This window comes from Eutrigla gurnardus (genome assembly GCF_963514095.1).
Source record: "Eutrigla gurnardus genome assembly, chromosome: 15".
NCBI lineage: Eukaryota > Metazoa > Chordata > Actinopteri > Perciformes > Triglidae > Eutrigla > Eutrigla gurnardus.
This window is the reverse complement of record NC_139938.1, coordinates 14,287,396-14,303,283: the sequence shown is the minus strand read 5'-3', so window position 1 is coordinate 14,303,283 and position 15,888 is coordinate 14,287,396. Positions and strand designations below refer to the sequence as shown.

General features: G+C 42.7%; 2 protein-coding genes across 2 annotated transcripts; one reads left to right on the top strand and one right to left on the bottom strand.

Annotated features, from left to right (window-relative positions):
• Window positions 1-498: 498 nt before the first annotated feature.
• rab38b (RAB38b, member of RAS oncogene family) lies at window positions 499-8,615 on the top strand. The gene is made up of 3 exons (XM_084028591.1): window positions 499-894; window positions 2,677-2,954; window positions 4,980-8,615. The coding sequence occupies exons 1-3, from the start codon at window positions 666-668 to the stop codon at window positions 5,127-5,129; spliced, it is 657 nt and encodes a 218-aa protein (XP_083884717.1). The 5' UTR covers window positions 499-665; the 3' UTR covers window positions 5,130-8,615.
• A 414-nt stretch (window positions 8,616-9,029) lies between these two features.
• On the bottom strand, window positions 9,030-15,330 carry bach1b (BTB and CNC homology 1, basic leucine zipper transcription factor 1 b). The gene is made up of 5 exons (XM_084028590.1): window positions 15,138-15,330; window positions 14,768-15,016; window positions 12,756-14,078; window positions 11,423-11,629; window positions 9,030-11,320 (listed from the first exon to the last, which is right to left on the bottom strand). The coding sequence occupies exons 2-5, from the start codon at window positions 15,014-15,016 to the stop codon at window positions 10,979-10,981; spliced, it is 2,121 nt and encodes a 706-aa protein (XP_083884716.1). The 5' UTR covers window positions 15,138-15,330; the 3' UTR covers window positions 9,030-10,978.
• Window positions 15,331-15,888: the final 558 nt, after the last annotated feature.

Here is a 15,888-nt window from a genome sequence, read left to right as displayed (position 1 = left end):
TGTGAGCCATAACACATGACAGGTGTTTCCAAAGAAACGCACACCACAAATGACAACCTGCCATTGTTGTGTTAGACAGTTGGATACATTGATAAATGTGGCTTTGACCTGGAATGGCGTTAACAATGGAATGGAAAAAAAGGTGCACAGATGGTTTCTCCATTACAAGAATCAGTGGAGTTTCACGTGGACACGAACTGACTCATTTTCTAACCTGCGCGTATTCATACATCCAGAAGCTTATTCCCTTTTTGGCCAGATGATGGAGGCAACCTGTCAGGATGTTACTTTTACCATTTGAAAGGGACAATGTTAACAGCAGTACCTGTCAGCCTTTCCTGCACCGTGTCCCTAAGGTTATATGTTTTGGATAACTTAAGCAATGACGCGACTACTTCGCAGCACAGAAAGGGTTAAACTCGCCAAAAGTCCCATAAAGTGTCAGTTTATCACACGACAGAACAGGAACTACTGTGCAGCGCATTCGGAGATCCGTGCGCACTTCTCCGAGGTCACAAGTTCCCAAGCACAGCCCCTGAGCAGATCACACGTATCTCACACCCGCAGGACGGAGACGCACGGGACCAGGGGGGACGAAGCCTCCACTCGCACCGAGTCCAAGCCGCTGGAAAGCCGCTGCGCCCATCAGATCCGCCACGTGAAATATGACCAATCACTCGTCGCACTCCAACGGCATGCAGAGCCTCCGGAAGGAGTACCTGTACAAGGTGCTGGTGATCGGAGACCTGGGGGTCGGGAAGACGTCCATCATCAGGCGCTACGTCCACCAGACCTACTCCACCAACTACCGGGCCACCATCGGCGTGGACTTCGCCCTGAAGGTGTTGAACTGGGACTCTGAGACGGTCCGGCTCCAACTGTGGGACATTGCAGGTGGGACAGTGAAGGAGTTGATGGATAAATATATACATTCAAGTTTATTTTCATGTTTTATATGTCAAAGTTTATTTACTTAATGGGGAAAAAAAGTCTAAATGTTGTTTAGAGAGGCTGATAGTTCCTTAAAAGTTGATGGCTTGGGAAGATAACACTTATCTTCACATTGACATGTCTGTTGTAAAATTATGAAATATTGACAGCTTGAAAAGGCACTGTCACTGTAGAGTGCTGGTATCTGTTCATCATCACACACACACACACACACACACACACACACACACACACACACACACACACACACACACACACACACGGCTCCTATTTCACCACATAGTCAACTCTCTGGCCAGATCTTTACGGAGTGACACGCTTTTGAACACTGTAGTAATACCAACTTGAATTAAACCCCTCATAAAAAAAAAAACACGGCACCTCCCAAGGCCACAGGGAAAGGTGGCAGGTAACAAAGTCTAACTAAGTTAACCCCATGGAACTAAACACAGTCTTAACTGTGAGATCAGGATCAGATGGAATTATTCAGATTAAAATAAGATGAGATGATGTCTGTCTGTATATTTGAAATGTTAATTTCCTACCAAACCCAAGGATTAATTTAAACTTAAATGACGATCTTCTCTCTAATTAAAGTCATTTCTACTTTGAGAGGGAAGACCTGACCTGTGGGCACTAAATGTGTGACAAGATGAAGAGCATTCAGGGGATTTGAGCCACGAGTTAAGCATGCTCACAAGGACAATGACACTTAGGCAAGATCAGCACACTGTCATTCAGTCATTTATTCAAGGTATGATGCTGCATCATGTGGTCGGGCCCATGTGAGGGAGATTTAAAGGCCAGTCACAGGAGTGTCATTGTGGCGTAAATGGAAAACATTAATCGCTCGCATGCAAACGCACACATGTAAGACATAAGTCCCAGCCAATTGAGTCTCACCTGCTTGAAATTCATCCACGTGAGGAAGAGTTAGGGACTAAGCAGGGGCTGAGGAATTATTTCTCACATGTTGCACTTTGAGATCACGTCTGCAGATTGCACCAGCGGTTTATTGAATGAGAGTCAAGTGACAGGCGTGGTGTCTGCTGATTGAAGCCGTTGATACAGTCCCTCACGCAAAAAGGAGGAAGCTGTCGCTTTGCATCCTGCCCTGTTTTCCGTTTCCTCTTACTCACAAGGCAACGTTTTTGTCCTCGGCACAGCAAAAGCCAAAACTGACTCTCATGCCTTCGTATTTATTCAGCATGTAAATCTTCCTGCCGAGAGGGCATGGTGGGATGCACACACACCTACACAGCACATGCTCAGCTGTGGACCAACCAGCTCACATTAGACAGAACAGCCCCAGGGTGAATGTCATGCTGACAGCTGTTCCAACCTGCTCCTCCAGCACCTGGTGTCCATCTCCTGCACAAAACACAGCCATGGAGGGACAAACACACATGCATCCCCGACCCCGACATCACAGATATAAATGTTGTTATAGTCTGGGTCAAAGTTTATTTTCAGTAGGTTGGGCAAAACTGCAGGTTCAATTTAAGTAGTCCTATTATGGTGGAACAAGCAGCATCATTGACCACGTTGCTGAGTGCAACGTGACAGTAAGACCACAGGAATGTGCTATTTCATGCGAATGCAAGTTCTGCTGGACCTGAATGCCAGCCGCATTAGCTCTTTTGCTGCAAAAAAATGCAGGAAAACAATGAGAATGTCTTGTGGAGTGTTGCCGGATTAATGAGCTCGCTGCGTTGTTCATCTCAGGTCAGGAGCGCTTCGGAAACATGACGCGAGTGTACTACCGCGAAGCCATGGGAGCCTTCATAGTCTGTGACGTGACGCGGTCTACCACCTTCGAGGCCGTCATCAAGTGGAAAGAGGACCTGGACTCCAAACTAATGCTGAATAATGGACAGAGCATCGCCACCGTGCTGCTGGCCAACAAGTGCGACCAGGGCAGGGAGTTGACCAACAACGGCATCAAAATGGACCAGTTCTGCAAGGACCATGGCTTTGTCGGGTGGTTTGAGACCTCGGCCAAGGTGAGATCAGAGTATGGTGTTCTTGTTGACCATGAAGTCGAATTCATTTCTGACTGTCCCAAGGCCTTTTGTATTGAAGGAATAGGTTTTCCGTTTTGGGGAATTACTCTTATTTAGTTTCTCGCTGGGAGTTAGCTGAGACGATCGAACCCAATCTCATACCTGTCAAGTCAATGTGAACCGGGAGTCTGGAGACCCTTAGTTTAGTATAATGACTGGAGAGAACGGCAAAAGGTCGCCCTGATGACTGCTAACAAACTCCGCCTACAACCAGCAGTCTCCACCAGGCCTAAGCATCGGGCAAAAGCCATAATATAGTTTGTTATTAAAACGTCAGTAAAGCATATGAAAAAAACTCAGTATAGTATGTCATATGAAAGTAATACAAACTATATATAACATCATAGAAAAGATCATTAAAAAAAGTCAAATGTATATGTAAAAAATATAAAAATTGTGTAGTATGTTGTAAAAAATAATATTAAAAAGTCAAAGTTTAGTATTTATCAGAAAAGAGCTAAGCAGTATAGTATGTCATCATAGTGGATCCAAAAAAAAGTCATAGTATGTCTTTAGTTACTTCTCTGGTGCAAATCCTCAAGCACCTGTAATTCTCACAAAACAATATTATATATATATATGTACAAAAAATGTTTTAAAAGGACAATTTGAGGTTTTAAGAGCCAGGCTAGCCTTTTCCACCTGTTCCCACTCTGTAGCTTCATATTTAATGAGAGATGATCTTCTTATATAACTCAAGAATGCAAATGAGTGTATTTCCCTAAATGCTGAAGTAGGACTAATCATAGACATGATAATGAAGGGGTCAGACTGTAGGCCTTTGCCGTGAGTGGCTGACACGCTCAGCGGAGATCATCGTCTGTTCAGTCGGTGAAAAAACACCCCCACCAAGTCTGGAATTTCATATCCTCATGGAGAGTGGCTCTGTGAAGTGAATTTACAAAGCAGGGTCACACCAAGTCATACTAGAGAAAAGTTAAAAGTGTTGGAGGATTGTTGAGTGATTTTTTTTACCCGATGTTCACAGAAGGAGTTCTGCTTCCAAGTAAGGAAAAGTAAATGTATCTGTATTTAGGTATTTTGTTCATATTAGATATTCACCTATATATGATGGTGCTGCCGTACTATCTAAACAAATATATGGTTTCTGTGCCGCTTAATAATTTGAATTCACCTCCTTCCGCATACTAATCCAAAACTCCGCAGTGCTAACACACGGCTATACTTTTCCACAAAAGCCGTCGACCATTCACACGTCCTCTGTTGACACTAATGTGTCGGAGGCTGCGGCAGCATAAGTGTGCTGCCATTCTTGTGGCATCAAGACTCAACATTCTGAAAGGTCAAAGGTCATAAGGTGTAGGTTCAGCCAGAAATGTACACTTTCTTCTTTGGTGGCAGTTGGAAAGAAAAATGTTTACAGCGTTCATTTGAAGTTCACACACGGTGTTCGCATGAAGGTGATAGCATGCTAGTTAGCCACATTTTGAACATGCTAATTTAGCTACACGGTAGCTGAAGCTGGAACATAACGACCTCTACATTATTAGTTGAGAGCATTGGATTAGTAGCCATCCCAAACACAATCCATTACAAGTTTTATCTGTGGGTTTATTTTGAATAATTTGTTCATTTACTTGAGACAACTTTTGTCATTGATGTGACTTTTTTCTTCTGTCATTATCCTCATGCAATAATCCAAACAATTCAAACATTACACAGAATATAATAGAAACTGTACAGATTATTTTTATAAAAAAACAAGTAATGTGACCCTGACTCTGCATAGCATGACTCACTTCCACCCCTCCAAAAAAAGGACTCAGATGAGGACCTAACACTTGTTTCTACTCTTTCGCTCTAACTTTATCGGCAATGATATGTTGTGGTTTCTTTGTTCCGACAAATGCACTTATTGTAAGTCGCTTTGGACAAAAGCGTCTGCAAAATGCCCCAAATGTAAATGCAAATTATTGTCATTTCTAATAATTTTCTGTCTCTTAGGATAATCTCAACATCTGTGAAGCTGCAAACTTCCTGGTCAAGCACATCATGGCCACGGAGAATGACATCCTGAAAAGCGTGATACCAGACACCATCTCGCCTCAGATTGACTCCGACAGGCAGCTGAGCTGCTCTGGCTGCTTCAAATAAGGAGCGGAGACAGCAGAATGGAGACACAGTAGGACAGAGAGGGACAGGCGCATCAAGCCATCTCCCAAGACATCTAAGTACCTACAGCACGGATCGGCGTCTTCGCTCCGACACCGGAGCTGAAGATTTTAACCTTGTGTGTGATCTCAGTGCCCGAATACAAGAGAACAAGAGCTTGGACACCAAAATCACACGGACTAAGAAGTTGCACATTTATTAACAGAGTTTTGGTAACTCGTCACACGCTCTATGCTGTTTGGCTTGATTATTTAAAGTATCAAAACAGTCAACCTTTGCCTATTTGGAGCCGTTCTTTCAGCTGGTTCAAGATAACTTTCTCTTCTAACATCACTCGGAACTGACTGGACCGACCTGATCAAATGGACCATGCATGAGGCAACACAGCCAAAGATGTGCAGTAATTACAAAATGAACTTGTGATTGTGTTGCTGTTCTCCATCTAGTTACCTTCACCTCAACCTAAATTTGAAAGAAATAATGTGGGTGACATACAGGCTTCCTTTAACGTTACTCTACCAGAGCCAACAAAAGCAAAATTGACTGTTTCGTTGTGTGAATTTTTGCACATACATGTTAATTTTATTAAGTTATTTACAGTATGCTTTTATAATTGTAATGCCGATTAATGCTATAATGTTATTCTGCTTTAAATCTTTCTGACGCCTGACAAAATCGCAACACATTCCTATTTACGGCAACAACTTTGTCAGCTTTAAAGAAAGGATGAGTTAAACAATTAGACGCACAAATATCCTGGAGTTCTGTCGATGTTTGTCTGTGGAAGACCATCATACCATAATAATATTTGTAGCTGCCATATTTGACCAAAGTGGTTTTTTATTTTCAGAATTTGTTCATTTCTGCATGTGTGTTAATTCACTTCACTTCGTCTCGACTGGCTGGATGTATACTGGACTTTCTCATGAGTTCACTTGCCCTCTGTAGCCATGGTAACTAGATATTTTTTATGGGTACCCTCAAACAGTGTTGCCAAGCTATTTCCATACAAGTACGCACACACACACACACGCACACTTTCCCTGTCTGTGTATCTTTTTTTACCTTTTCTCCTCTCCCATACCAATCGATCCTCTGATTCTCTGCTTTCCGTGTCTTTCTTTTATATGTCCCCTGCCCCTCTTTTCCATTCGTTTCTCTGATCCTCAGATTCACATGGCCTACAATATTTGCAGCATGTTATATAAACCGACACCGACTCAACTACACACCCAGAGACGCAGAACTTTTATTGATCTTCCAACAAGTTTACTCTGTAAAGTTGTTTTTCCTCACCTCTGTACTATTTGAAAGTATTTCTGTAACAGCAAAGGTAGTGGAACTCACTATCCTCAGTGTTGTCTTTTGTTAGTCTGTCTTAGTGTAATTTAAGACCTTGACCAAGACTTTGACCTTAAATAAACTAAAGTTGTATATACCCGAGTCCCTCAGTGTAAAATGTGCCAGACCTGGAAAAAGAAATGCATTACGTGGACTATTGCCATTTAGACAATGGTGCAGTCAGTGTTGAATGACGAATGCTACATTGTTTCCTCCATCTGCAGTCGGTCAGCTGTGCTTGCACAGGATTTCTAAGCCTGATCACAACAGTGTCATGTGTGAGTTCTTGGTAGTGGTTTACAGCGTGTGCGTTGGGGCCCCGACGAGCTCAAACAACGCCATCTGCACAGGACTACAATTTCACAGTGTTGGCTTGGCTCGTCATGAGGACGTGTGACATCACGAGATGTCAGCATGCGTACGTCTGTGGAGCTCAATAAGCAAGCGCTTTGTCTCACATAAACTGAGACAAACAGCTGATTACGCATTTTTGCATTGTTCTCGTTATTTATTGTAAAGTAATAAAAAAAAAAAACTTCACATAACATTACATTTCACGTGTCCCTGTTTGTGTTACACAACAACGACGTGACCTCAAATTGCGCTCTTGACATTGAAACTATAAACTGAAACGACCCATGTCACGGCCCCGTGATCACTGTAGTACTTAAGTAAAGCTTTCATTGTAAGAAAAAGGGAATAATCTTCCAAGTGTTATTAGTTTATACTGAGAAATGTGCTGTGTGTGTGTGTGTGTGTGTGTGTGTGTCTTCAGGCTGATCAAGGACCCTCAGGTTCTCATTAGGAAGCCACATGACTGCGTGGATTAATCTCTGCCTGAGGGATTAGATTTGGTTGTCTGCTCTTGGCTCATGTTAAAGACATCACCACCAACATCCCCGTCAACTGATCCAAAAACGCTACCTAACCATTCTGGAACAAGGTTGTATTCTGAATGAAGTGGTTTTAAGAAACAAGCTCACTTCAATACTGTGGGAGTGGGTGTCATTGTTTTAGAATTTAAATGACATTTCAAAATATGTAATTAAAAAGAGGGAAAAAAATTGAAACAATTCAACTTTTGTTTCAATTTGGAACAATATTGTCCAAGTTTTTGGTCCCGTTATCTCTCCCTATGACAACAGCTGGCACAGATCTCACTATTCATTACTGAGATTACGAGCCCAACATATTGTGTTCTCTTTACTGCTCAGGCTCTGCCAGAGAACCACCTACAGAAAACACCCACATATTCTCTCAGAGAGAGAGGGGGAGGGAGGAGGGAGAGAGAGAGAGAGAGAGAGAGAGAGAGCGACAGAGAGAGAGAGGAGAAGAAGAAGAAAATGAGATGGGGGAAAAAAAGAAGCAATACTTCAATCTTGCAGCAACATCTCATCAAAAGTGTATTGCAGGTAAACAGAAGCAAACGGTCAAATTCGACGGCGTCTGAAATATTTTCCAGACAGAATTCACACAAATCATAAATGATAACTCCCCCATTAGATCAGCCAGCTTAAATCACATGGAGGCCATGTGGCAATTTATGTAATTCAGCAACAAGAAGATGATGGAAGAGACATGATCCGATCCAGCGACATTCTGGCTCTCCCCGTCAGTAATTGCTCTTGTGGTGCCATCTGTTGATGCTTTAGTAACACCGCAGGCAATGCAGTTTATTCACCCCCAGGGACAGTTACGGTGGTGGAAACTATTTATGGATGCTGATTGATTGGAAAGCATCCAACCTCTTCCACTTCCATTGCTTTTCATTTGCTAATGTCTAATTGTATTGCCTAATAAGGTGACATGATGTGTCTCGTTTCTCTCACACACATAGAGAGGCTGTTGGATTTAGCGGTATAGGACACATACTAAAGCATTAAGTGCAACCAGTTGAGAATGACTGGATTTTAAAGTTAATTACAGTGTGTGAACACATGCTTCATTAGGGTGACTTTCTCATCTTTAAGCCCTGGGACCTCAGCAACGCTTGGTTCCCACTGCTCTTAGGCCAAGATAACCAGCTTGACCTTTGCCCCCCCCCCTTTATGATGCGTTTCTGAAACGCTCGTGAGAATGAGCAACAAATACTGTGATCTTAGTATAGTTTGATAAATATCTGGGGAGCTATTATGTTATGTTTGCTCACATAAAAGAAAATTAACAGATGAAATAGCAGTCTCTGTACAATTAAAACAGCCTCTAGGGAGAGACAGCGGGAGAGTAACGAAAAAGTGAAAATAAAGAGAAAGTTAAAAGTAATGGAGCTGAGACTAAGTGGGAGAGAGTGACTGAGATTCAGGAGGGAGAAACATGAAAGACTAAGTGCAGTATTAACTGTCCGGGCTGAAAGATGAGTCCTCAGTGATCCATCACTCACACTGAACACTGGCAGATTCTCAATAACCTTACTGATGTTTGTGTTTCACTTGTTTTCTTTTTTAAAACAACTCTGCATTGCAGCAGCATCCTCACAACTGGGGGATGAATAACAAACATCTTTTACCATTTTTTTTTTTTTTTACTGTTTTAATGTTCCATTCTGTTTCACTTTTGCTTAAAAAAAATGCAGGAATCCTTTTGGACATTATCAGAAAGTATACAATCATTTTTGTGCATTAAAAATAAAGCATGTATGTAGTAGATTGCCGGTATAGACGTCACATCACCACTAGAGGGCGATAAGCACCAGCATTATCATGCAGTTATACTTTGAGTGAATGTGCAGTGGCAGTGGTTGGTGAAAAAAACAACAACATTCTTGGGTCGTTAACCATCACTAACACCATCAAAACCCAACGTCCTCATACATGCAAAGTGGTTATTTAGCATATAGGTATAACTGATTTTCTACTGTATTATTTCATATTATTATAAGTAATTGTTAGACCATTTGCAGTCTAATTATTATCAAAACTGAAAAGAAAATCTATAAATATATGCACATATAATACAGGGAAAATTGGTCACAGGGAAGCTGGTGATTTTCTGTGAAGAGTGCTGAGGATCACATCTAAAAATGAATTGGACACCCCAATAAAAATACCTAAATTATTCAAAATTGAACAAATGTATTTTCAGACTTCACATTTTAGATTGACATCTAAAAAGAAATGATTGAAAAGGTGGGTTGGAGGGCGGAAAAAGATAAGAACCCGAGACCCTTAAAATTATGATTTACTAATATAACAGTTAAGTAAGTAGTGATACGTGCTGATGGCTGTTTAGGACAATAAATGATTCCCTGTGCAGTACTTTTTGAATGATACAGCGAGCCTCGACGAAGATGTGATTAATGGTGACATAGTATGAGTTGCATACAGGCAAAAAAAAAAAAATAATAATCACTTTTGTGACCCCCCAATTCGATCTACATCCCGACTATTAGCATGGAGAAAATAAGTGAAAGGTCATTGGTGGCAGTCAATGGGAAAGCTACAGAAAACATGAATGAATTTAAATTATTGTGAGACACAAAATATACACAGAAATACGCATGTACTGCATGCATCAATGAGATAAATCGACACTGTTCTCCTGACCCTTGACAGAAACTTAGATAAAGGTGCTGAAGATAATCAGGTTATGATGGATAACATACAAGTTTCCAATATCCAATCACACAATGTGGGGCAAATGATGGGAATTATTTTACCTACAAAGAACGAGGCAGCTTTTCTCCTAAAAGAACTTCATGTTCATATTCTGTATGGAAGCTTCCCATAAACAGTGCATTAGACATATATAGGCAAATGTATGAGGTCTGTTTCAGTGAAAGTCAAAGGCAAGCTCTGAGAACTGTGTGCACCCGAGAAGAGCTGTGTCACCGTGGTCAGACGACCACAATTACGACCTGAAACGTGATAGCCAGACATATGACCACAAGGTAAACACGGCGCACTATGTCAAGTCTATTTGTTGAGTTGTCTGGTTTCGGTAGAAAATGCTGTTTTTTTTTGTTGCACTCTGGAGGTGAGCAGAACCAACACTGTCTGCAAGAGGTATAGTCTGCTGAATTGTCCTAATAACACCTGAGACCCTGTGTAAAAAAACAAGTACACATATATAAAAGAAAATTCTTATCCTGAGGTAATCAAGCAGTGAAGCACATTATGAATATAGAGGCCATTGTTCCCGTTGATTTCTGATTAAAGTGATGATTGTCTCATTGTTCAAATTTTCAACATGCACTCTGGCTGCGTTGATTTGTAAGTGCGTACATTTCATCGTCAACCAGAAGACAAAGCCCTTTTGCAAAGCGTGAAACATTCGCTACAGAAGGTCACCAGACATAATAAGCCAAATGACTGCCCTCTTCATTTAAGTCTAATGTTTTAAATGAGAACAAGGTAGCGGGAGTCAATTCAATTTGTGCTGATCACTTATATACATTATAAATATATCACGTTCACTTCCCAGTCTGCCGTAATGTCTCCAGATACTGTCTGATACAGGGTGGGATCTGTTTAACGACTGGTCTGAATGTGTGTCTAGAGTGAATGTGGATCATCCTCTGTGACTGTGTCCGCCCTGGAGCTGGACGAGGCCTCCTCGGACGCCATGTGCTTGTCGCGGCCGTCAAAACGGGCCGAGAGCAAAGCCCGAGGCTGGAGTAGCAACCCGGGCTGCGAAAGGAGTGCGTCTATGTGAGGGAAGAAAGAAGACAGAGGGCAGTCTGCGGAGGTGTATTTGGCGAACACCTGGAGCTGCTCTGGCAGCAGGTGGGCTTCGTTGCAGACCTTCTGGCACAACGCAGAGACACTGTGACGTGCTTTGGACTCCAGCTGGCTCAAATGGCTCTTCTCCACCATCAGTTTCTCCCTCTCGGTCTTCTGTGACATACACATGCAAGCACACACAATCTGGTTAACACGTCTGTGAACAAGAAGCTTCATAAAAAGGTTAAAAAAACGAATTAAAACACAAGTTTTTACCAGTTTGTTGATTTCACACTGCAGATTATGTATGCAGTCGAGCTTCCTCTTGCGGCAGCGCTGAGCTGCGAGGCGGTTTTTGCTGCGCCGTCTCATATCGTGTACAAACTCCAGCTGTTCACGCGTAAAGACCTGTTGCTTTAGCAGCTGTTGGAAGTCATTTCTGCTCAGATCCACGATCAAGTCCACAGGGAATGGCAACTCTATCTGAGGACACCCAAACAGGGGAAATACAAGGTTACATGAGACATCTGCATCATTAACACCAGGCGGAGCCCAAATCCATTCTTTTTTTATGAATAATGATCATACACAATTGAATTGCTGCTCTTAAAATCACAAGAAACATGTATTTCAATAAAGAAAATTAAAGAAATCAATGAATTCAAATGGAAATATAAACTTTTTTTTTGCTTTGACTTACTTATTATGAATGATTGCATCATTTAATGGTTTTAGAATAATGACAACGTCAGCATTTAGATTGGTTCCCTATAAGCCTTGTTTTCACTGTGCAATTCTGTGAAAAGTAAGGTTTGATTCACGGCATATAGGAAGAGCGGCGACTATTGTGAAGCCAAAACAGGAACAGATAGTGCTTTTGTTTTCTCAGTAGGTGACCAAAGAGTATCAATCTTAGTCATGTGCTTGAACTCAATATTGAAAACGACAGACAGTGGAACAACCAAAGTAACTCAACTCTGTTTCCACTCAAACTATGTTTTAAAAATAAATCAAGCTTCCTGTATCTGAACGAGAAGCAGTCAAGTGAGGCAAACGTTAAAATGGATATGGCATTCAGACACCGAGTTATATTTTGACCAAGCCGTTAATAATTAACAGTTGCCTTTTAAAAGCAGAGCCTGGGAGCTTGGTTATTGCTGCTGCTAATGTGTGACAGGAAATGTACACTCACTGGTTTATTGGTGCCGTATCAATCATGTAGTGTTTTATCTCGGGGTAAATAAAAGAACCGCTTCTCCTCTGGAATGACCTTAGCTTCGGCTGTACACTCACACCGAGCTGTTCACACCAGAGTTTCTTCAAAACCTGTGGTTTTTTTCCAGGCTGAGCTGTCAGTTTTTTCACATGAATTGGACTCTGGACTAATGAGTAAAACACGCAGACGTGCCCACATCATCCTCTCTGATTGGTGAATAATTAACTAAGGCGATTCCGCTTTCTATTAGATCCATGCAAACGCTCATGTGCGATTTAATCTAAAACAAACGGGGAAATAATCTACTGGAAGGGTGGGCGTGCTGATGCACAGTCATTTCACAGTGATGTAGCAGAGCCTTAGCAGACTTGACTCAGGGTTTTATCCGCTCACCTGTCTTGCCCTCTCTCGTGTGTAGGACTCACTGTCGCCTTCCGTCTCCGTCTCCGAGTCTCCATCCTCCCCTGAGTTGAGGGACGACACCCCCGACTGAGACGCCCCCTCGCACTCAGACAGCTCCGCTCCCTTCCAGAAACATTTGCTCTGGTCCAGATCCTGGAAGAAGGGGCAGCCGGTGCTCGTGGAGCCGAGGTTGTGGGATTTCATCCACTCTAAAGACGCTCTCTGCACCCGTCCACTCCCTGTATCGGAGGAACTTCCTGCATCAGGGTCCTGGAAGTTCAGCTGAGACGAGCCCGCGTCGGAGCCCACCTCCCTTTCCATGGTGCTCCTTTCTCTGGTATTATTTAGCAACCGGGCGGCCCTCTCCATGCTGCATCCAGAATCTATCTCATCATATGCACTTTTCTGCTCAGCTTCGATCGGTTCCTCTGCCTTTTGATGAATGGCTCTTGTTTTCTTGCCCTCTGTAACGTCCATGAGAAACCTACTGGGTCCCAGTGACCGAGTGCCTGCAGGGCCCTCACTAAAAGTCTTCAGGGGGAAACGGTGAAATATTAACCCCGGTGACCTCTCAGCCACCACTTTGCCCAGCCCTGAGGAGACAGCCATGCCGTCGTATACATCGACCTCCTCCCCGCCCCCACCATCCTCTGTTTTCTTGTCAAATATCTCAGTTTTCCATGGCTCATCAGCCCATCCTTTGCTCTGTCTGGTGGAATTGGAGGTTGAGTTCCCGGGGAATCCGGCATCGCTTTCATTCCTGCTGCTCGCACTGCTGGAGCGGGGCGAACGGGAGAGGTCACAGTCATCCCTGATTACCGTCCCTGGATTGTTCAGACTTTTCTCTGTGACACATTCTTCCTTCTCACAAGCCAGCTGAAACTTGCGATACTTCGTATACACTTCGTTTTTGCTTTCAGCTGCAGGTATAACCGGGCCTGAACTGTTCTGACTTCCCATTTTGCCATTCACTGATTTGTTGCCGTGCCGGGCCACTTCCTGCTGAGGCGGTGAGTCAGCGACTGCTTTGACTTCTTTTTCATATATCGATGTATCGTCAGAGTCGATGGCATGTTGTTCCTTTGACAAGCGTCTCTTGCATTTCTTCTTACAACACGTCTTTCTGGGAACAGGGGCAGAGCCCTTGCTGCTGGAGAAGAATTTGGGGAGGAGGAAATCAAAGCACGCCTCATCTAGGTCTCTGAAACCAAGAAAGGAAGCCGAGTTTCGTATTTCTAAGACATCGTCCTTCTCCAAGAGAAGTTTGGATGTGTAGGCAAACTTCAGCAAGGGTTCAAAGCCAGCAACGGTCACCTGGGAAGGAGGACAAGTGACATAGATGAGCACTTCATATGCTCTAATTCATTCTCAAAGATTACAGTGGGTAATTCTATCATATTTTCTGCAGTTAATCAAACATACAATACTTTTTTACTGACACATCAACCAAAGTAAACAAAGATCTATTTTCTGTGGCTTCTGCCGTTCCCAAGTAGCTGAAAACCAGTGGAACATCAGCTTAAAGTGTCATGTCAATGCAAATAAGTAATAGAAAACCAAAAATCAAAAAGGATTTGTTAATTAAAATAGCCTTATTAGTATGACTAAGCAAACAGTTTCCCCTCGAACACCACCTATTGACCTTTATTCTGACTTTTTCTTTAACTTCTACTATTCCTAAAGCCCCACTGGGAATTTATTTTGTTAGACTAGGAGGCCTCTGGTACACAAAGAACCATCATTTAACCATCATTTTGATGTTGATAAAAGGTTGATTCAAAAGGTCAGAAATGGTCTTTTTCAAGGTGACAGGTCATGGTGTCTGGTCTTAGTCAAGATAAAAGACTAAACAGCATTAATAAGTAAAAAATAACAATAAATAAATCTACGACAGCCTATACACCATCAAGACTTGTTGAGGAAATCAAAACTTTCAGTTAATCCTCTCACTTCACTTTTAACTCAGGGTCTACTTTGAGTCACACTGTGAGGCGGCGTCTCACCTCCGGTGGCAGAGTGATGACCGCTCCGTGCTGCGCCAGCGACGAGGTCCTGTGTGTGAAGTACTCGCTGCAGGAAGCGAGCACCGAGCCGTGAGCTCTGAAGCTCTGACCCTCCACCACCACGGTAACATCACACAGCGTGTCCCGGCGACGCTGCTCGTCCAGGCGGCGCAGCACATGGAAGGAATGCACTGTTGACTCAAACGTAAACACTGATGACCGGGGGCCAGACGTCGCCATCAGGGACATCTACGGTATTCAGACACACAAACACACACTTTTAGAGTTAGTAGAGTCATTTCCCTCTGTATCAGGAGGAAGACTGAAAAAGTTGTACAAAATAATTAAAAAAACAACAACACATGCCTACCTTACAAGGCTGACTATCTATCCAAGTGTCTTAGAGTGTTAAAGAAAGTCCCGGCCGCTGAGCAGACATGGTTATTTCTAAATGGAATGCTGTCCGACGAGCTACGTTTCCCAGAAAGCCTTATCTCAACTACAAACTAAAAACTGAGCTTGACTCAGTCATACGGCGTGTGTGAGAGAGAGAGAGAGGGAGAGAGAGAGAGTGTGTGTGTGTTGCAACAACTCTGGGTGTAACAGAGCGCTGACTCATACACTCTTGCTGATATAGGATGAGCAAGCAGTTTTCCTGTCCATACCAATCCCTCTCTAGAATCCGTCTGGTAAACGAACAGGCTTTTCCCAGAAAATCCCTTTATAGATTTACACGATTCAGAGAGTTTAAGACGAGTGTTGGGAACGGAAAACTGCTGTTTGAGCAGGTTCTCTATCGTCTCTATCGACTGGTTGCTTGTTGAGACCAAGTTGTGCAAAAACAGAGAGTAAATACACTTAGAAATAAAAGCTAACATTTCTCAGTGGGTCTCATAAAGTGTCGGTTTTCCAGGTAGCAGCGATTCATTCTTATCAATTAATATCTTCAACTTTAGAATGTATTTTGTCAGGCTTTTGAGGTGTCAGCAACTGTTATGGCCATGTAAATATTTATATATCTGTGATAATGATGTCTATAAAGAAACAGGAACCCTTCCAGATGAATCGTGTAACGAAAAACTTTGCAAGGGATTCTGTGATAAAGGAAAAGCAAAGTTCAA